The 24,068-nt window shown below is 35.5% G+C and overlaps 1 protein-coding gene across 3 annotated transcripts in view; it reads left to right on the top strand.

Moving 5' to 3' along the window:
• Window positions 1-24,068, top strand: part of sky (GTPase-activating protein skywalker) — a 233,792-nt gene that overhangs the window by 88,000 nt on the left and 121,724 nt on the right. For all 3 annotated transcript variants that reach the window (XM_090413407.1, XM_090413410.1, XM_090413408.1), the window contains one exon: window positions 9,479-9,589. In XM_090413407.1, the coding sequence (XP_090269533.1) occupies window positions 9,479-9,589 (111 nt within the window). The remainder of the gene's footprint in view (window positions 1-9,478; window positions 9,590-24,068) is intronic.

Here is a 24,068-nt window from a genome sequence, read left to right on the forward strand (position 1 = left end):
AAGATAATAGAATCAAAAGAAATCATTCTCAACCCCTTACATCTCAACAACAACCTGAGTTACAACCTTTCTGACTGTCATTGTGCTGTCAAATACTGGTGTTCGCGAGATGCTATACGCATGCATACACCCAACAATGAAGCCAATGAGAGAACAGTTTTGAATACACAGACTTCAACGTTGAAATATACACACTAACTTTCCGTGATGTTTACAGTTATTTCCTGTAAAATTGAATTGAATGACTACAAACTTTCTCGGTTTGTAGTCATTCCGAGTAAATCAATCTTCCTACACATATATATATTTATATATAAGTGTCATTTGATGACAGAGTAATGCGATTTAATATTTTTATGGCAGTTGTAGATTATATCTGAAGTACCTGAGAGGTTAGAGCCTCTCAGGTACTACAGATATAAATTGTATAATATTTTGCTTTTGATTACAGCTTATGTCATAAATATTCTTTTGAATTGAGAGGAAAAAGCGTATTCCCATATGCTTTACATCTCCAGTTCTGAAACAGAGAAGAGCATATATTCCATACTGCAAGCTCAATATGCTGCACAAGGGAAACTGAGTATTTGTTTGTTTATGTGTGTGGAGGGGGGGGTGGGACTAGGTTCAGATGGTAAGGTGGTAGTATCAAATTTGTCTTTTTATTGTTTCAATGATCATGAGCATTGCCAGAAGAATTTTTTTTTTTTTTTTTTACAGTAAAAATAACCATATTGCAAGTTTCAACTTCTCTTTGAAAGGTGCAATATTATTATTGTTGCATAATAATATGGGAATCTCTGTGTGGTCCAAAGACTCATCATGCCCAGACTACCCACGCAATATCAGTTCTACTTCTCCTGGAAAATATTCATCAACAAAGTGGCCACAACAAATATACAAGAAACTGGGTTTCTTGTATATATGGAAATTGTATATTGGTCTTATGTTTGCAAGTCTCTCACATCTCATTCAGTGCCACTGCTCTTTATATGCTGTTTCCTTTCTCCAGACCTGAACACCTCCTCTGCCAAGGTAATCTAAGAAAAAATTTAGCATTGCAAGTGACTTGAGATGAAAACTCCAGAATTGCTCAGAAAAACTCAGTCTGCAATGCATCTCACATAACTGCAAAAATCCACCAGTGAATCTAAATCCAATTTTGAAAGGGTCAGATGCCATAAACTTCAATCCAGGCGAAATACCAGTCATTTCTCCTGTTCCCTTGCCAAGCTCATTAGATGCAACTTTTATCCATTTGATTCAATCACTCTTGCATCCAAATGGTACCATTATAATATTACTAAAAGACGAGGCTGACTTACTGGCATTACCCTTCTCCATCTCTTGCATAAATGACTAAGGAAAGCATCCTTCACTTTATCAAAATCATCTTGCCTCATGCTACACCCAGACTTTCATCATAAAAATATTCAGAAGAATTGTCAGTGACTTGGACACCAAAAAAAAAAAAGTCATCTTTTTTTTGGATAAAGAATATTTATAATGAATGTACAAAAGTTTGAAATGTTTCAAATAGCCTGTTAGTTTTGAAACTGAAAGACATTGATCAGTCAGTTGTGTTTATTATTAGGTACACCTCATATGCAGTTTGCATATTCTTGGTATCTTTTATTTATAGTATAATGAAGTGAAAAAACCTTCAGCATCTATCTCTAATCCAGAGTATTTTAGTAATAAGGTGTGACACCTTTTGACTACTTGTATATGTGAAATATATAATGTCTGCATTACTTCAACCTTTGTATCTCTTCTGGTTCTAGCTCCCAATGATTAGATCTCAATAATGGTTGAAACTGGTTTGGGTAGTGGCCCTTCCTATAATGTATAGCATTATACATACCCGTAAGGATATGTGCTTTGCGTTATGGGATACTAAGGCTAGGTGATGTGAAGTCATCAGCCTCTATATACAAGTAGCCCAGTCGTGAAGTGACTTCACATGCAAATCTTTTTTGCTTACACTTGGATAAAGGATGAAACCAAGAATATAATTTCTTGGTATCTTTAATTTATAATTCAGCATGTGAGGCTGCACATATGTGATGAAGCTCTTTGCAAAGATATTAAAAAAAAAAAATATATATATATATAGAACTCTATGTCATGCATTTAGGAAGTTGGAGGCAATTCTAGAAAAGAACACATATTGAAAGATCATTACACTCTGAGAGATTACAGAGAAAAATGTAAGAAAGCAATGCAATACAAGGCAAGAAAATTTCTTGAGGATATTGAAAATGAGGAGAACAGTGGAAGAAAGAGGTGCTAATATAAGGAATCAGAGGTGATAAAGGTGACATGAAAACTGAAGACATCCCGAATGTGTAAAATAAAAGTATTACTATTACTTCCAAGTAATAGTAAAACTCCATGGAGGTCAAAGGCTCATTGCAGGAGAGTGAACACCTATAGACAGTGATAACTATCATACCCTGCCTTTAAGTCATTTGGCATTGGGGCACTCACCACCCATTCCCCATTCTGCCAATTCATTCCTCTCATTCACAAAGTTGTGTTGCAAAGATTCTCATAACTGCTTTCTGGGGATGACCTCTCATTATCATATCACCCATTATCCTGTTCATTAATTCCCCTATATCTATCTGATAAGTTTCTCGATAATTTATACATTTCAATCATATCACCTCTCCTCCTCCTGCTATCTTCCAAGCTCTGCAGACCATATTCCTTTATCTGTCCTCATACTCAACATTCCAAACCTGAAAAATTTTTATTCATGTCTGCACCCTGTACATTGTTTCCTTATTGTCGTTATAACCAGGGCAAAGAAATTCAACATCTCCTAATCCCTCTTCTCATTCATCTATTTAAAGCAGAGTTTCTTTACTATGATAAATCTCATTCCATCTTTTCTGACCAAAGTGCATAACTTTAGACATAGTAACATTGAAGTGAAATCCTCATTCTTCAGCCCGAAGCACCAAACTATTCAAATCCTCTTGCAGCATCACATCAGAACTTGTTCTTCCTAATTTAGCATCATCAGCAAACAATTGAATATCTTCTCTCAAACTTTGAACTATGGTATATAAATTAAACAGCAGTAGTTCCAGAAGAGAACCCTATGGTACCTTCCTTCCCCCATACACAACACTGATAGAGAATATCCAAAAAGATCTCTTTTTTGTATATTATCTACTACTTTTTCTTTTCACTGTTTAATTAGCCAACAACGCTGTCAGCTAATTAGACAGTGAAACATTGAAGTTCATCTAATTTTTGTAATAAATCTATGAGCCATATTCCACATTATTTATATTCAAAGACTATTAAATGAAACCAGAAGTGACAGAATGATAATAAAAATATTGAAGAAGATTGTAGGCAGGAGTAAATATTAACCTTTGAGATAGAAATAGCTGTCAGAAAGCTTAAACGTGGAAAGGCAGCTAGAAGTAAATATTTGATGAGAAATGTTCAATGGAGACAAGTTTTATCACTGCACTGCATAATTCAGAAGGCATTGCTCAGAAGGTTGCATTCCAGATGACAAGAGTAACTTCTTGTAGTATTCATCTAGAAAAATGGAAAATAAAACAATGCAAGAATGACAATGGAACTTCATTTATAGAAGAAAATTCTTCTGTAATTGTTCTAAGTAAGGTTTATGCAAGTATACTTGAGAAAAAGCTAAGAAAAATATGGAAGAGAGACTTGGAGCAAGTATTGTTTAGGTTAAATGGGAGTTGTTAGGATCATATTTTCACTTTAAAACAAATAGTTAAGAAATAATTGGAATATTAGAAGGATATATATATAAGTTTTGCTGTTCCTTTCTTTTAGTTTTACATGGGTGAATAGCATTCATTTTAGAAATTATTGATTTTACAACCATGTTATAAATAACTATTTTAATTTTCCAACATTTAGACCTTCATATTAAGATCATCATCTGGAGTATACACAAATATTATTATTATTATTATTTGACACCTCCAGGGAGTCCAAAGACTCATCGAAGGAGGGCACCTGCTCTACAACTCTGTCACAACCACTTAATCCACCAACGGCATCTAGCGCCAGCCACCACTACCACTGGTATTTCCACAGACAACACAAACATCCATGCTCATGGCTGAATTCGAACCCGCAGCCTTTTGGCTGGAGAGCGGATATGCTAACCACTCGGCCAGCCAGGCTGGCAATGGTTTTATATACAAAGACAAGCTGAGTTACATTTCACACAGTATGCTAAAGAGACAATGATTTGATCAAGAGTTATTCTACTGGCATAACCTCTAGTGAAAATATAATATATATATAAAAAAATAAATAATAAAAAATAAAACTTAATTAATTAATTAGAAACTACATCAAAGCTATATTCTATTTAAGATAACATCAGAGAAACATTCTTTCATATAGATACTTTTCTTACAGTAACAATGATGTCCTAATTTAACATGACAATTGTTATATTAGATTTAAGATTCTTAGGGAGAAAGGTTCCATGGGTAGAATATGTGCATTCCATATGCTTGGAATTTTTAGACCATCATTATTGTTAAGATTAGGGTAGTTGATAAGAATCACACAGGCTTCCTTGAATTTACGTTCATACAATTTTTTGGTGTGATGTAAACAACTGGTGCTTTTCCAGTCAATTCTATGTAGAGTGTTCAGGGCATGATCAGAAAGGCCAGCTTCACCATAGTTATTATATTTAATGTGGTGTTTATGTTCCTTTTGTCTTATAGGAATTGTGTGTCCTGTTTCCCGTATATATGGTATATTACAAGTGCAATAAATATGGCATGCTCCAGGGTAGGCCAGCAGAGGGAGTGGGTCTTTGGATGAGTTGAGTAAGCTTTTTAATTTTGCAGGAAGTTGAAAGGTGGCTTTAAGGTTGTATTTCTGTAGTATCCTGTTTATTTTATCTGATGTCTCTTTAATGTATGGTATGGTTATAGCTTTATTGTAGTCGAGTTTATCTTTGTTTTTTAGTGAGGCCTTGTAGTGAATTTTGTTTATAGTGTTTTGGCTGTAACCATTTTTTAGGAAAGTATTGCTGATAACTCTAAATTCGTCTTTAAGCTCTTGTTCATTGGAGCAAATCTTCAAAGCCCTGTTTTTTAGAGTATTAATGACACCTAGATTTTGTGTTGGGTGGTAGGAGTTTATGTTTATATATTCGCCAGTTTAGGTTGGTTTTTGGTAAACGTTGAAGGTAAGACTGCCAGATGGAAGACGTATGACAAGTGTATAGAAACGGAAGTGTGTTCTGCTTTTCATTGTCAGTTGTGAACGGTATGTGTTTGTGTTGTTTGTTTAGGTGGCTGAGGAAAGTGTTTAATGTCTGGGGGCCATGGGGCCAGATAGCGAAAAAATTGTTAGCGTATCTAAGCCAGACTTTGGGTTTTAAAGGAGAGGAATCTAGAGCACGTTGCTCAAAATATTCCATATAAAAGTTAGCAATAGGAGGGGATAATGATGATCCCATGGCTGTGCCTTCTTTTTTGTAGGTAGAAAGCGTTTTGCCGCACAAAATAACCAGAATGTAATACATGCACAAAGAGTGCCTGATATCTGGAGGGAATTTGTCCTGTGAAAGTACGAATTGAGTCATTGATTGGAACATCGTAAAGAGGGTAGAGACATCAAAACTGACTAAAAAATCATGGCCTGAAGATACAGTCAAAAAATCACTTCCGCACTGTGCTCATTCTCTGCAAATTTGTGATCTACAAAAGATACACAAACAAAACACGCCACTCTGGCCGATAGTCGAATGTAACAATGCCCAAAAATTTCTTAGCCTAGCTAAGAAATTAGCATCAACACTCATGGAGTTGGTAGGTCTTTCCCCATCCTATATCAGAAACACACAACACTTTATAAACATAATCAAAGACATTACAGTAGAAAAAGATGATTTATTAGTCAGTTTTGATGTCTCTGCTTATCATCATCATCAAATTCCTGTCATGTACTTCAAGGGGTGTACAGGATATGATAGTACTACATGAAAAATTTACATCATTACTAACTTTCTATCTACAATTTTCCTCCAAATCAGTCTGTTACTGGTCAAGACTCCAACATTATCAGATCTTATATTTCTATCATCTAAGGCACTTTGTACCATATCAATCCACCTATATCTTGGACTTCCTCAGTCGTTTTCCTGCCAGCCTGGCAGAGAACACTTGTTTTGCTAATCTTTCCTCGCCCATTCTGTTTAAGTGACGATATTTGATATAATGCCCCATTGACACAATATAACTATAGCGTATTGAATAGCTTCTCTCTTGGCACCTTGTCATATGCCTTTTCCAGATCTACAAAACTTAAATACAGATCCTTGTTATATTCCCATGATTTCTCAACTATTTGTCATAAAGTGAAGATCTGATCCTGACAACTCTATTTAGCCTGAATCCAGCTTGTTCTTCACCAAGTTTTTCTTCCACAATTCTTCTCAACCGTTTCTCAAGTATGCTTGCATAAATCTTGCCAGGAACACTCAGTAGTGAAATACCTCTGTAATTCTCACATTCAGTTTTATTTCTCTTTTTATATATGGGTACTATTGGAGCTCTACTCCAATCATTGGGAATTCGTCTCTCTGTCCAGGCTTTCTGAACTATGCAGTGCAGCCACTGTAAGACTTTTATACCACCATGTTTCAGCATTTCTGGTCGAATATCATCTACTCCTGCTGCCTTTCCACATTTCAAGTCTTTAATGGCTTTTTCTACTTCAAGTATGGATATGTATCCCTGACTGTATGCCTGTTGAGTGTTTTTTTACCACTGTGCTATCACTGCTTGTTTCATTTAGCAATTTTTCGAAGTAATTACTCCATACTTCAAGGATATCTTTTTCTGCCATTTTTATGTCACCTTTATCATCTCTAACTCCTTTTACAGCATTCTTTCCTTTATTTCTAAGCTTCTTCAACAAAGTAATTTCCTTTTTCACTCAACAACCTCCACAATATTTTGCCACCTTCTTGATATTTATTTTCTATGTTCTTGCCAAAGTCCTCCCAAGACTTTTGTTTAGCTAGTTTTACACAGTGTTTAGCTTTCTTACATTTGTCTCTGTCATCTCTAAGAGCACAAGCTGACTTATTTGCCAGGAACTTTTGATATGCTTTCTTCTTTTCCTTCACTGCCTCTTTACCTTCCTGTGCCCACCATGGAGTTCTAATTTTTCTAACCTTGCAGACAACCTCATTACATGCTGCTCTAGCTGAATCAATCAGGGGTTTTCTTCAGTGCTTGCCAATGAATCTCCAAGGTTTGTTTCCTGTTCTCAAACTCTTTCATTTTTTCTTGAATAATGTTTGTATATTTTAGTCTACAGTTCACATCTGAAAACTGCTCAACTTTTATTCACTTTAAAACTTTCTTACGTATTCTTCTTTTCAATATGAAATGCAATTTTATCCTGCTCAAGACTGAATGGTGATCACTTCCAATTTCAATTCCTCTGTACACTCTGATGTCCTGCACCAGAGAAAAACACCACTATCAACAATAACATAGTCAATGAGACTTTTCTTATTCCTTGCATCTTCTCCCCATGTGAATTTGTGCACATTTGTATGTTGGAACATGGTGTTAGTAATAACCAATCCATGTCCTGAGCAGAAATCCAACAAGTATTTGCCATTACAAGTATTATTAGCATTGCTCTTTTCTCCAAATTTTCCCAAACTATTTTTGTATGTCTGACAATCATTTCCTGCTCTGCTATTTAGATCCCCAACAAGGACCAATTTTTCATTGTGTCAGTTGCTTTCTCTAAAGCCTCACGAAATTTCTCCATTTCTACCTTAGTAGAACCTTCTGTGGGACCATAGGCACAAATAAGTCTCATTGTTCAGTTTCCCATTCTGATATTTGCCCATATCACTCTACTTGAGACTGCCTGCCATTCAAGAAGATTAGCCTCATATTTAGTATATATATTATATTTTCACTAAAGATCATGCTAGTAGAATAACCATTGATCAAATCATTGTCTCTTTATCATACTGTTTGAAATGTAACTCTGCTTGTCTTTGTATATTTGTGTATACTCCAGGTGATGACCTTAATATGAATTTCAAAATGTTGGGAAATTAAAATAGTTATTTATAACATGGTTGTAAAGTCCATAATTTCTAAATTGAAAGTTTTGCTGATCTGTAAGTGTGCGACAAGGTGTCAAGAGAATAGATGTTCAGGACACTATAATTATATTGGGTTGGTGGAACTTCATGCAGAGCAATACATAGTCTATATTTAAGTTGTAAGTCAGCAGCTAGAATTGAAGGAAGTACAGGAAGGTGGTTTGATGTGAAATAATATGTAAGACAAGGGTGCACACTGTTTTCACTTGTATTCATCATCCATATGGATCACATTATGAATGAAAGTGACATTAAACCTCATATCAGACTTGGCCTTTTGCTTTAATCAGATGGTGTATGTTGCACTCTTAAACCAATTCAACACAGGTCTCCAGGATTCTTTAACTAAATGAAATAAAAGCTTAACAAATTTGGTATGAAAATTAGTAATAAGAAGACCAAAACTCTGAAAATAGGCAGAAGCACAAAAAACTTCATCTGCATTCTTATGAAGAATCTATAGAACAAGTAAAATATTTCAACTATTAAGGTACAATTTTTAATGAAGGTGAAAATTAAATATTTAAAACCAAAAATAGAATAAGCAAATCTGATATGGTGGGAGCCAGGTTAATAAATTTATATGGAATAAGAAAGAAATTAGCTGAAGCATACATATAGTGTTCATACCATTTTTACTTATCAATCTGAGAGTTATATTTGAAATAATTGATCAAAGAATTAAGATGGCTCCAGGAATAGAATCATATTAAAAATGAAGATATTAGGAAGGAACTTGAAATTATTAGTATTGGGAGGTGTTAAGGTAGTGTTGTTGCAGAAAGTGTAGCAATACAAGTGTTTGATACCAGAATTTTAGAAAAAAAATCTCAGAAAATGACCAAGATCTAGGTAGATTGAAGCAGCAAGAAGGCCAGTGTGTAAGGGTCTGACTATTGAACTGCTGGCATGTTCATATCAGGGGGCTATCAGACAGGGGATGTCAGTAAGAAATTAGATAATGTAAACTTAATCATGTAGAACTATCATTGTAGCCTCTATCCCCTTGGAGTGTATATACTCATAATTTCATAATACTGAGGTTCAGCCTAGTTAGGTGCCATAAGTGTGATGCATAACTTGTGACATCTAACTGCATTGTGTTCTTTCTTGGCCATCTTGAGAATACTCACTTTTCCCTTTATTTTAGAGGCTTTTTTTTCTGTAAATTATCTTTGTGTTGATCTTCTCTTCTTGAATAATTCTCTGCTCTCCTAATATTATTACCAATTATGAATAATAGTTATTAATGCAAAATAATTGACATTATGACTGGATTGCATTTATCATTCACATATTTTGCTTTTCTTTTAGAAAGCTGCATTTTCACAACTGGAAAAGGAAATAAAAGAAAAGGATGCCCTCGAAAATATGTTTCTTAGTTGGCAGAGGTGGATCTTTAAAGGTCTTCCTTTTTCACATGTGGTAGGTATGAATTATCTGAGATAGACTAGGTGCTGTTAAATGCTTTAAAAACAATTAATATAGTGGTTGGTTCCCTCTTTAGATTATTTTCTGACAGTTATTAACTTAACTGTTGACAAGTTTCCATTTAATATACTAATTGATGCATATTTTCACCCCCACCCACCACACAACATGCATGCACAGTATTTTATGATACAGTTCAGTAACTAATCTTGATGATGAAGATTCAAGTCCATCATGATTTTCACGGTATTTCGTTTATCAGAATTTATTTGTATTTGTAAATAATTATAAGGATATTTAAATAATTGGTGTAAATGTTTAGCTAGCATTTCTAAGACAGGATTCTGCATGTATATCATTTTTCCATATCACAAATCACTCTTAACCACTTAACAAAGTATACTAATTGTAATAATTGGTGGTACTTTTGTTGCTGTTGGTGGTAGGGCTTGTCCTTGAATTCTTGAGATGAAGATAAGTTTTATTATTATAAGTAGTAGTAGTAATCAAGCCATAACTGTATTTTAAGGATTTTCAAGGTATTTATGAGTTTATTTTAGTTTGTGTGTGCAGTATTATAGTAGTAGTAAACTGTTCGACTTTTGACCTAAATAATTTTGCTTGATGTAGCATATGTGAGATGTATTCATTCTCATGCAACAAGCAGTTTGCGAGATAAAAGAGGTTGATGGATTGAGAATTTGTTAAAAATTCATTATGATTAGCCAGGTAAAGGAATGGGACTCATTGAATGCCACTGAAATTGGGCACAGAGATTTGTGATATGACTGAGGATATAGGTAAGCAAATACAGAAAATGCAAAAGTGGTGGAGATACTCATAGACCCATACAGAGACCATTCAATTTCCATGTCATAACATGTGGCTTTGATATTGCTTTCATTTAAATACTGACAAATTTCTCTGGATTCCGTTGAAACACCTTCAAGTTGTCCTTGCAACAGTTCACACATTGATGCTTTTGATCCAGTGTGAGCAAACGCAGCACCCATCTTGCAGATAGTTTTCTCACATGTAAATATTCATGTAAAATATTATGTACGCGGTCATTTGAGATGCCCACACACAGCCTTAGCAATTTCACACACCTTCACTCTTCTATCATCCATCACCATATCATGGATTTTTTCAATAATTTCTGGAGTAGTGACCTCAACAGGGTGTCCAGAACATTCAGTGTCACTTGCGCTTCTAATCGAAGGTGCAGACTCACCATAATGTTTATCAAGCTTAGCTTTGGTTTCCTGAGCCGTGTTGCCTTTCAAAAAGTAATGTTTAATCACTACACGAAATTCTTTCTTATCCATTTTTCACAAATCACTTGATCGATTCAAATGAATGCCAAACAGGGTAATAGATCTATCTGACTGAAACTTAGTGTATGATCTTCCAACAGTTGCCAGCAACTAAAAGTAACCTTGATACGTACTGGTGGGGCCATCTCTTTGACTTTTCACAGACTTATCGAACAGCCCTCGTATATATATGCATATATAGGTATTATCTTCTCATGCTTATGTATGCATTAACATTCTGCAATATTTTGATTGGTTACATCCAGTTCATCTTCCTCTATTTCCAGATCATTTTTCCTGTCACATCTGTTACTGTAATGTTTGCTTCTTGTTGACGTGCCCTTGCAAGGTTGACAGCTCAATAACTCAACTATGTTATCTGCTTCTGTCACCTCTCTATCATTAACTTTAATTAAACCTAAACCTGTTCTTCAATAGTCTTTCTTTTACTCACCACATTGCTTTAAAAGTACTCTTTGGGATTTAATTTGGCTTGCTTGGCTAATTTCATCATGTGATTTTATCTTCTTTACTTTCTTAGTATGCTAATCACCCTCCTTGCCTGTGTCTTGTATTGCTTTTGAGCTTGCTGATTCCAATGCTACTATTCTCCTTGCTTACTACATACACTTTTTCAGCTTCTACTTAATAGTACTATTCATCCATACTAACTCCTGCCTGATTTATTCTACTTGAATATATGGCCAGTATACAGATGGAGCTGATTCTGACCAGTTTGTTTCTCTAGAATAATTAAAGTAATCATTTAGTGTATATTAGACAGGCTAGTTCAAAACTGGATCTGGATATGGGGTAGTTAGTACTTGGATCCTTTTTAGAAGATAAAATAAGTTAAAGATAGGTATTATTAAAATTCATATTTCATAATAGAGTGAACAGCAGAGTTATAGGATAAGAGGAATGAATATATCATGACACTTCTGGATTTTGTCAAGATATTTGACAGAATTCTACATGGGAAATTATTATATAAATTCAGGGAGATGGGTGTGCAAAACAGGCTTATGAAGAGAATAGAAAAGCAACTGGCTTTTCTTTTCTATTAGTGACACAGGTATCAGAGACTGATGCATGAAGTAGATGAGCATAAGAAAATGAGTGACCAAGCACAGGTTTTTGTGCTTGGCCCACTACATTTCAGTTTGATTATTGATGCTATTGTGGTTGGTCAGCTTATATATAATTATTATTATTATTTGACACCTCCAGGGAGTTCAAGGACTCATCGAGGGAGGGCACCTGCTCTACAACTCCGTCTCCACCATTCAATCACCGTCTGACCGCAACTACACCAACGGCATCTACTGTCGACCACCACTGTTATTTCCACAGACAATCACAAACATCCATGCCCATGGCAGGATTTGAACCCACAGCCTTTTGGCTGGAGAGCAGATACGCTATCCACTCGGCCAACCAGGCCGGCCACTTATGAATCTCATTAAAAAAATTAAAAGGATGACATCTCATGTAAATATTACATACAAAACAACATAGTAATTAAAAACCACACTCCAAACCATATGACACATTTTCAGTATTTAGAATGTGATGTAGCATTTGATATAATGAAGTGAATAATACACCATTTTCAAGCAGTCTATAGAACAAACAAAAGAAGACAAAACAAGAAAGGAAGCACAAATAAAAGTTTATAAAGTCATAGAAATATCAACAATATTATCATCATTAATTTTCTTTGTTTATTAGGAAATTAATGATGATATTATTCTTAATCAACTATCCACAATTTTCCTCCAAATCAATTTATTACTTGTGAGCACTCCAATATCGTATATGTAACATTCCGTGCACCTAAAACACTTCTGACTGAATCAATCTGCCTAGACCTTGGTCTTCCTCTCAATCTCTTTCCTGCCATCTTGGCATCAAAACTCTTCCTCATCCATTCTACCTTAGGTGAGCTCTACTGACACATTCTTGAATGCTAATAATGTCGAGTACATTTCTAATGTCATCATTTTTAATATGATTCTGCCACTGATGCCATCTGTTTACTTCCTAATTTTTCTCAGCATCCTCATATCTGTAGTCCCTAATCTTTGATCGAGTGCTTTATATATAACTCAACTCTCAGATCCATAAAACTTAAAACTCGTTTGAACACTGTCTTATTTAATCCTAGTTTAGTTAATTTCTCTCTTATTCCATACAAACTTATTCAGCTGGCCACCCACCATACCAGCTTTGCTTATTCTTTTGCCTGTTTCCACATTTAACATGCCATATTCACTAAAAATCGTGCCTAAATAGCTGAAATATTTTACTTGTTCTATAGGATATCCATTTAGAATGCAACTGAAGTTGTCTCTATTCCTGCCTATTTTCATTGTTTGGTCTTTTTATTGCTTATTTTCATGCCATATTTGTTACAGCTGCTATTAAATTCATCATCATCAAATTCCGGACATTTACCCTCAAGAGGTGTACAGAATATGATAGTACTACATGAAAAAATTACATCATTACTAACGTCCTATCTACAATTTCCTTCAAATCAATCTGTTACCTGTCAAGGCTTCATCATTGTCAGATTTTGTACTTCTATCTTCTAAGGCACTTTTTGTTGGAAGTAGAGGAAATAAGAGATCTGGGGATGATAGTGGATAAGGATCTGAAATTTAGGGGACACATAGCCAAAATTGTGAAGACAACACAAAGGCTTCTGGCAACGATGCAGAGGACACTGACATGTAGAAGTAGGGAGATTCTTGTTCCATTGTATAAGGCTTTGATTAGGCCACACATGGACTATTGTGCCCAGATTTGGCCACCGGGTTTTCAGAAGGATGAAGAGATGTTAGAAAGGATCCATAGGCGATTGACTAAGGTAGTTTCTGACCTCTGGAATGTCGAGTATGAGCAAAGATTGAGAAGATGTAATTTGCAGAGTCTGGTGGACAGGAGGAGATATGATATTGACCTAAGTTGGTAAGGGGTTGTTATAGGATCAATGCTGGAGAAGTTCTATATAAAATAGTGGGAGATAAGGGGAGAACCAGAGGTCATCCCTGGAAACTGTATAAGGAAGGTATGAGTAGGAGAGTGAGAGGCAGGTTTTTTTTAGTGCTGAGTTGTGAATGATTGGAGTGTGGTGTCTGCAAGAAGTTTGAGAGTTTTTAAGACACGGTATGATGAGCTGTGTATGCGATAAAAGGACCTCCCAGATGAGTCTTTGACTCCATGAAGTCTTTGGGTAATAATAATAAAGCAAAGGGCATAAAAAAAATCTTCAATTTTGATATCAGGTTTATTACCACTTTCTTTCATAATGTGATCCATATAAATAATGAATAACATAGGGGATAATGTGCATCCTTGTCTGTACAGATTTAACATTAAACCATCTTCCTGTACTTCATTTCTAACTGCTGACTTACAACTCAAACAAAGACTAAGTATCTTGATATAATGCCCCACTGACACCATACAATTGTAGAGTTTTGACTAGTTGGCACCTTGTCATATGCTTTTTCCAGATCTACAACACTTAAATACGGATCTTTGTTATATTCCCATGACTTCTCAACTATTTGTTGTAAAGTGAACGTCTGATCCTGACAACCTGGGTTGTAAAAATTGGTTGATAGGCGGAGGAGGGGAGATATGATTGAGACATTCAAATTACTGAAGGGTTTCTATAAAATTAATTCAGAAGATATTTTTGAGAACAGGGCTGGTTGTGGGAGGACTAGGGGACATCCATGGAAACTGGGCAAAAGTGTGGTTAGTAAAGGTGTTAGAGCTGGGTTCTTTACTTTTAGAGTAGTGAATGAGTGGAATGCGCTCCCTGAGTCTGTAGTGGATGCTGTGACAGTGAATGAGTTTAAGGCGAGGTATGATAGATACTGTATGAATGTCAAATAGTTGTGATGAATATGATTTGGGGCCTCCCTCGATGAGTCTAATGACTCCCTGGAGTTGCCCGTAATAATAGTAATAATAATAGTAATATCTTACCAGGAACACTCAGTAGAGAAATACTCTGTAATTCTCACATTCAGTTTTATTTCCATTTTTATATATGGGTACTATGAGCTCTACTCCAATCATCTGGAATTCATTCATCTGTCCGGACCCTCTGAACTATGCAGTGCTGCCACTGTAAGACTTTTATACCTCCTTACTTGAGCATTTCTGGTCGAATATCATCTACTACTGCTGCCTTTGCACATTTCAAACTTTTGATGGCTTTTTCGACTTCAAGTATGGATACATATTCCTGATTGCATGCCTGGGCCTGGTCAGTGTTTTTTTTATCACTGTGCTGTCATCACTGCTATTTTCATTTAACAATTTTTCAAAGTAATTACTCCATACTTCAAGGATATCTATTTCTCGTTTTCATATCACCTTTATCATCTCTAATTCCTTTTACAGCACTCTTTGCCATTTCTGAGCTTCTTCAACAACCTCCAGAATATTTTCCCACCTTCTTGTTATTTATTTTCTATGTTCTTACCACAGTCTTCCCATGACTTTTGTTTAGCTAGTTTTACACAGTGTTTAGCTTTCTTATTCTGTCTCTGTATTCTCTAAGAGTACAAGCTGACTTATTTGCCAGGAACTGCTGATATGCTTTCTTCTTTTCTTTCACTGCCTCTTTAACTTCCTGTGCCCACCATGGAGTTCTAATTTTTCTAACCTTGCAGACAACCTCATCACATGCAGCTCTAGCTGAATCAATCAGGGGTTTTCTTCAGTGCTTGCCAATGAATCTCCAAGGTTTGTTTCCTGTTCTCAAACTCTTTCATTTTTTCTTGAATAATGTTTGTATATTTTAGTCTACAGTTCACATCTGAAAGCTGCTCAACTTTTATTCACTTTAAAACTTTCTTACGTATTCTTCTTTTCAGTATGAAATGCAATTATATCCTGCTCATGACTAAATGGTGATCACTTCCAATTTCAATTCCTCTATACACTCTGATGTACTGCACCAGAGAGAAACACCACTATCAACAATAACATAGTCAATGAGACTTTTTTTATTCCTTGCATCTTCTCCCCATGTGAATTTGTGCACATTTGTATGTTGGAACATGGTGTTAGTAATAACCAATCCATGTCCTGAGCAGAAATCCAACAAGTATTTGCAATTACAAGTATTATTAGCCTTGCTCGTTTCTCCAAATTTTCCCAAACTATTTTTGTATGTCTGACAATCATTTCCTGCTCTGCTATTTAGATCCCCAACAAGGACCAATTTTTCATTGTGTCAGTTGCTTTCTCTAACGCCTCAAGAAATTTCTCCACTTCTACCTTATTAGAACCTTCTGTGGGACCACAGACACAAATAAGCATCATTGTCCAGTTCCCCATTCTCATATTTGCCCACATCACTACTTGAAATTGCCTGCCATTCAAGAAAATTAGCCTCGTATTTAGTGTTGAATACTATGGCTCCTCCTTCTTCTTCTTTCATTGTCATTGCCTGAATATAATATTTTGTATATATTACTCAGAAAGATCTCACAAGTTTTTGTCTTTTTTGTTTCAGTCACCTCTATTATGTTGATTTGGTACTTATCCAATTCCTCAGCTAGCTCCATTTCTTTGCCATTCAGGCTTCTTATGTTGATAGTACCGATCTTGAACTCTCGTGATATTGAGTTGGGGCATGTTTTAGGATTTGTTCCAGTAACTGAATTTTCACTGTTTGCCCTGGTTCCCAGGCAAAAACAACGGGGGGGGGGCCTTGTTTAACCAGGTGACACCCCAGCTGGCATGAAATTCTGTCATGTTGTACCATCATTTAATATTGTACTTTAAGCCAGTAAGAATACAATTTGGTCAGCTAAATCCCAATTTGCCAGCCTGTCTTCGTTCATTCAGTATTCAGATAGATACCTAACGTGGTGTACCATGAGAAGGTGAGGATTGGACATTAGGTCAGAAGCCTTGATCGATTCTCATCATTCCTTTAAAGGTTATGTGGAGGTCTCCTCTCAGTTATACAGCTTTGACCCTTAAGCAACCTTGCTATTAAATTTAGTTAAGGAATCCTAGAGACTTGAACTAGATGTTTTTAGGAGTACAACATCATCTGCATACAGTAAAGAGCTAAGTTTCACATCTCCAGTACTAATATCATGCCTGATTCCACTTTCCTTCATAATGTGATCTACATAGATGATGAATGAGAGTGGAAATAATGTTCATCCTGGTCTTACCCCTGATTTTACATACAACCATCTTCCTGTATTTCCTTCAATTCTAACTTCTGACTGAAAACTTAAATATAGAATTTATATAATTGTATAATTATATAAATAATTATACAATTGTAGTGTTTTGAAAAGCTTTTCTCTGGGGACCTTGTCATGTGACTTTTCAAAATCTACAAAACATAAGTACAGATCCTTGTCATATTCCCATGATTTCTCAACGATTTGTCTTAAAGGGAAAATCTGATTTTGACCTCTGTTTGCCCTGAACCCAGCTTATTATTATGTGACACCTCCAGGAAGTCCAAAGACTCATCAAGGGAGAGTGTGGCAACAGCATCGAATGATTGAACCCTTCCAACTACTAACTGCACTCAAACTTGCTTGTTGCATGAGCCATTAGTAGCAGAGGTTCTACTAATCGGCCAACTTTTGCTGGCAAGTTTGGTACTGCAAGTTTCTGTTCATAATCTTTCTCAACCTCTTTTTAGGTATGCTTGGATAAATCTTACCTGGAATACTTAGTAGAGAAATTCCTTTATATTTCTCACATTCAGCTTTATTCCTTTTTTTATAGATGGTACTATGAGAGTTCTACTCTGCTCATCAGGAATTCAAAATCATCAGGAAACTGAACAGTTCCGAGGACCCCTCTGAATTATTCAGTGAGCTGTTTCCAAACTTTTATTCTTCCATACTTAAACATTTCTGGTTCAAATATCATCTATCTCAGCTGCCTTTCACCATTTCAAGTTTTGAGGGCTTTTTCTACCTCAAGTATTGGCATGTACTCCTCTTTGCATTCCTCTTGAAAATTTTCTAGTACAGTTCTGTCACTGCTTTGTTTGTTTAACAGTCTTTCAAAGTAATTACTCCGGACATCTAGGATATCCTTATCTTCAGTTTTCATGTTATGTTTATCATCTTTAATTCCGTTTACAATACTCTTTCCTCCGTTTCTGAATAAGCTCAGAAATGGTTGAAATGACCTCCAGAATATTTTGCCACCTACCTGATATTTATTTTCTGTATTCATACCAAAGTCTTCCCATGCCTTTTATTTAGCTACTTTTACCACATGGCTTAGCTTTCTTACAGTTTTCTCAGTATTCTTTAAGGACATCTGTCAACTTATTTGCTAGGATGTTTTAGTTTGTTTTCTTGTTTTCAAGGACTGTTTCTTTAACTATTTATGTCCACTATGGGGTTCTTATTTTTCTATCCTACAGATAACATCCCCACATACCTTCCCAGCTGAATCAATCAATGTCTTCTTCGGAGTTTGCCACTGAGACTCCAAGGTTTCGTTGTTGTTTTCAATCTGTTTCATTTTTTCTTCAATAATGTTTTTATAGTCGCATCTGTAGTGTACCTGTAAAAGCTGCTTAACTTTAATTCTTTTAAAAACTTTCTTACATATGGTTCTTTTCAACATGGTATTCATTTTTATCCTATTTAGCACTAAGTAATGGTCACTTCCAATTTCAAATCCTCTGTACACTCGTGTTCTTTACCAGCATGAACTTTTCGCTATCAACAATGAGGTAGTCAATGAGGCTTTTCTTATTTCTTGTGTCTTCTCTCCATGTGAACTTGTGCAAATCTTTATGTTGAAACATGGTTAGTAATGACTAGTCCATGTCCTGAGTAGAAGTCCAGTAAATACTTACCATTATTATTAGCTTTGTTCTTTTCTCTAAATTTTCCCAACATGTTCCTATATGCCTGGTGGGATTAATTTCCTACTCTGCTATTCAGATCTCCAACAAGGACCACTTTTTCCATTTTTTTTATGTCAGTTGCCTATTCTAATGTCTCAAAAAATTCCTCCATTTTTCCTTAGAACAATCTTCTCTGGAACCATAGGAACAAATAAGTTTCATTGTCCATCTGTCCATTTTGAAGTTTGCTCACATAACTCTTCTTGAAACTTTTTTCCAATCAAGGAATTTATCTTCATATTTGGTGTTGAATGCTATCACAACTCCTTCCTTTATTTCCTGAAATAACATCCTATGCTTATTATTTGGTAAGATCTCACCTGTTTTTGTCAAAGAAGACAAAAACAGGTGAGATCTTTTCTGAGTAATGCCAATTATTTCCACGTTGTACTTTTCCCATTCTTCTACAAGTTTGATTTCCTTTCCATCAATGCTCCTTATATTGATGGTTCCTATCTTCACTTCTAGATGTTGAGTTGGGGCTTATTCTAGTAGTTGACTTTTCACTGTTCACCCTGCTTCCCTGATGTAAATATCAGGAGTGTCATTGTTTAACTGGGCAACACCCCAGGTGGTATGACATCTCATCATATTGTATCATCATATGCATTTCTGGTTTAAGCCAGTGTAGAGTACAATTTGCTTGGCTAAGTTCCAAATTGCCAGTCCATCCTCATTCGTTCAGTACCCAGTGGATACCCAGTAACAAGGCGTACCATGTGAAGGTGAGGATTAGGTCAGATGCCCCCAGTCAGTTCTCTGTACTCCTGGAAGGCAACGTTGAGGGCTCCTCCCAGTTAGTTGGCTTTCACCTTTAAGCAATCCACTTATATGGTTCAGAAAATTAATAGAGAGAGTGAGCAGATGAAAGTAGAATATAAGCAAGCAGTTAAAATGAGATTTCTCAGAGCATTTAAAGGATGTGGAAGCGTATAGAATATAAAATGATTATAAATAAAACAAAAAAAGGAATGAATTACAAATAAATGATAAAATAACAGCAAAATGCTTGGAAAGATTATATATAATGAATAGAAGAGGAAAGACTACCAAAGGAAGTAATTAACTATAAACCTGAAGGGAAAAAGAGAATGATAGCATTGTCCTTTAGATGTTGAAAAAGCTATAAAGGCTATAAAACGCTATATAAATATAAAGGCTATATAAAAAGGTTTTATAGCCTTAATAGATCAAGGCTATAAAACCTTTAATAAGGTTTTATAGCCTTGATCTATCAAGATTATTATTATTAGCCTCCCTGATATTATTACCAAACTGTCCTTAGAGTCAAAAGTTTTTTATTATGACAGTGGCATGAACCTTATCATTACATATAAATAATTTTTTTGCTGTATAACTTTTTCAAAGCTACTATTTCTTTTTGTTGACTTTTGACCTTGGGGAGCTTTGGATTTAGTTAAGGTTTATAGTTCGCCCACCGATTAGAGATCCCTTGACACTTCTGCACATGTCAGAAAAAGGAGAATCCATTCCAATAATAGGGTAATCAATCTGTCTTCTGGGATGAGTTTGTTTATTATTACAGGTTGGAAAATTTAGCTTTTCTTTTATGAACATTGTGGTTTTTAAAGTGTAACTATTTTGCTTGTGTAACAGTTGGAAAAATGTACGTAGAGTATTAACGAAATTAAAAAAGGTATAGCATAAAACAAAAAGTTAACTAAGTTTATTTTTAAGAAAGTTTTCTATAAAATAAAAATAATTATACAGAAAAACAAAAATTTTTTCAAATGAACTTAGATATTCTAAACTTACAGTTGAGAGAACTGAAACACTTTAATGTCCTAAACCGATTAATTATTTATGACTTGTTGTGACTCTTTTAACAAACCCATGCAAAAAAAATGTTGGAAAAAAATACCATTATCAAATCCTTTTAATCTTCAGAGTCATCTGAATCGTGTCCGAATCGGCATCGCTTTCACTTAAACTGATCACCAAAGGTTCGCATAATTCTTCAATAATTCCTCCTCTGTCCCAATGCATATTTTCCAATGAGGTGACATGAGAGCAATATTTTCCCCAGTTTTGAACTGTAATACTTTCAATCGCCTGTTCTGAAAGCTTAAAAAGTTTCGACATGTCAATATCTCCAGTTACGTTGCGATGGCGAATGAAACTTTTCACTTCTGCCGAAACATACCCAATAGCATTAATATCGCAATGATATGGTGGTAGCCTCAAAGCTAGAAATCCATGCTCTTTGAGCATCGTGTCGAATTTAAATAGTTTAGTTGTGGGCGAGTTTCTTTTGACCAAATTAAGCAATTCAATTTTTCGCATATCTGGGGAATGAGAAATGTTATTTGCAGAGAGCCAATCCATAAGAACTTGCTTCTTATTAGACCAATTTGGAACTTTGTTTAATCGAATAGAGTGATATGAAGCGTTATCAATTATAACAACAGCATTTTTAGGAAGGTTTGGAACCACTTTTCGAAGATCGTAGAATTCATTTGCCCATGGTAATCTCCAGTAGTTGAATTGGCTTCGTATAGCAAGTTTGAATTCGGTAAAAAAATCCATTTCTTCACCCGCACACAAAATTATTATGCGCCGCGAGGCATTTCCGGTTTGTAGCACTCTACATTCTTCTTTAGACTGCCAACATTTTTCATAAGTTAAATTACTATCAATCCAAGTTTCATCTAGATACACAATCAGTTTTTTCTCCTCGCTGAAACGTCTTATTGCTCTCAAATACTGCATTCAAGATAAAACAATGTCACTTCGCTCCATGATAAGTTTCCTTTTATTCTGGGACTTTATGAAACAAAATCCGATTTTATGAAGTATTTTCCTTAAAGTTTCTCTTTTCCAAGGAAAATTAATTTTTTCTTTAAGCACAGAAATCAATTTTGGAACACTCTTTTACACTCTTTTCTCGACCACATAAAATTCGTGAATAGTTCTTATAATGTCTACATCAAAATCATTCAAAGCTACGGTTTCGATGGTTTTCTTTACTCTGGCGCTTTTTTTTAGGAGATTTAAATTTTGGCTTACCTTCACCTTTTGATTCCCTACGAATTCTTTTAACAGTCGACCTCGATATGCCCGCAATTGCATTTGCACGTTTTATGACTTGAGAAAGGGGAACAAGGAGACGATTCTTTTTCGCAGAATGTCAACAAGTTCTGTTGTTAAACGTTTCAGTAGCTCTTGCAAAAGAGCTACTGATAATGTGCTGACATTCTGCGAAAAAGAATCGTCTCCTTGTTCCCCTTTCTCAAGTCATAAAACGTGCAAATGCAATTGCGGGCATATCAGGGTCGACTGTTAAAAGAATTCGTAGGGAATCAAAAGGTGAAGGTAAGCCAAAATTTAAATCTCCTAAAAAAAATCGCTGGATCCATCATACAAATTAATAATAAAAAAATAATGCATAAAAGCGACAACAAAAATCAAGCTAGTACTAGTACAGCGACAGACAAGAAAGAATCCTTCATTTCTTTCTCCCCTTCACCATGAATCGACTATTCTTGGCAAAATGGCAAGGAGAGATCTACAAATGGTGGGTGAACTATACTACATCTAAATGTAACTTGTTGGTGACAGCTGTATAAAAGTAGTTCTCCCTTTCGACATTTATAATCATTTCTCATTTAGGTATTTGTGTGGATGTAGTAGCAAAGTTATTCCTTTGGCTGATAGTATTGACAACTTTTGTCATCATCATTATGACAATTCATAATTAGCAGACTGTGTATATGTGTGTTTCTGAGGGATTATTTTTAGTTCATCATCAGTCGTGAAGTAGTTAGTACTATGAAGCACTAAATTCAATAAGTATGGCTGTATTAATTTACCAAAATTTTGAGAGATATTCTTTTAAGACCTCCTTTAGCGTAATAACTTGGAATAAACTTCCTCATTTGACCATAGAGGGGTGCCTTAATAGGGAATTAGTTCTTCTTTTTCTTCTTATTAGTCTGTTGACTCCATGGAGTCAACAGACTCATCGTCGGAGGTTCATTCAACTGACAACATATCATTAATGCATTCCATTCACTGACAATTCTCCATGTAAAAAATCTACTCCTCACACCCTTCTTCACCACACTTTTACATATCTTCCAGGAATGACCTCTGGGTCTTCCCTTCTCACCTTCTACTCTTTTTATAATCCCCTCTGAATTAATCCGATAAAACCCTCTCACTAACTTAAACGTCTCTATCAAATCACCTCTCTTCCTCCTATCCACTAAACTCTGCAATCCACATCTCTTCAATCTCTCTCTCTCTCTCTCTCTCTCTCCATAGCCAGCATTCCAAACTCGTGATACTTATCACTGGTCATTGGAGAGGGACCAAAGTCGCTCGTCTCTGGACCCTCTCCAATGTCTCCCCATCACATTGAAAACCAGATGACCAGATGGGAGCACAATAGTTTCAAGTGTAGTCTGACCAGTGCCTTATACAGTGACACAACCACTTCCTTTTCCTTGCATGTTAGAGTACTTCTTATCATAGCAGCACTACAATATGCAACCTTTGCAACACTAGCAATATGTCCTCTAAACTTCAGTCTACTGTCAAGCATCATTCCCAAATCTCTAATCTCACCTACTTCCTGCAGTATGGCACCATCAATATAGTACACAGCCTTATATTTCTGTACTCCAAAATGCAACATCTTGCACTTATTGCTATTAAAACTGTAATCCCACTCTTTTGTCCAAGTAAAAAGTCTACTGAAATCTTCCTGAAGAGATTCAGCATCAGCAGTGCTACTTATAATTCTAGCCAACTTTGCATCATCAGCAAATAACTGAAGATCCCAGTCAGTCCACATGATATATTGTTTATAAACAATTTAAACAGCAGGGGCCCAAGAACAGAACCCTGGGGCACGCCACTGATTACCCTTCTTTTTTGAGACACTGCTCCATCATACAACCTGCTGGTATCATTCAGAGAGCCAATCTCTGATCCATCTAATCAATATTAATTAATAAAAAAATAAAAAATAAAAATATATATAATCAATATACTGTCTATTCCCATCCTCTGCAGCTTGTACACCAAGTTATGTGATAATCTATCAAATGCTTTTGCAAAGTCTAAGAATATCACTGTATATGATTTTACCTTATCTAACACACTCGTCACCTTATTATAAAATGCAAGTAAATTACAGAAACACGACCTATCCTTTACAAATCCATGCTGATCATCATAAAGAATGCCATGTCCATCAACCCAA

Source organism: Typopeltis vanoorti, chromosome 24 (genome assembly GCF_054136105.1).
Source record: "Typopeltis vanoorti isolate ZY-2024b chromosome 24, IOZ_Tvanoo_1.0, whole genome shotgun sequence".
NCBI classification, from domain to species: domain Eukaryota; kingdom Metazoa; phylum Arthropoda; class Arachnida; order Uropygi; family Thelyphonidae; genus Typopeltis; species Typopeltis vanoorti.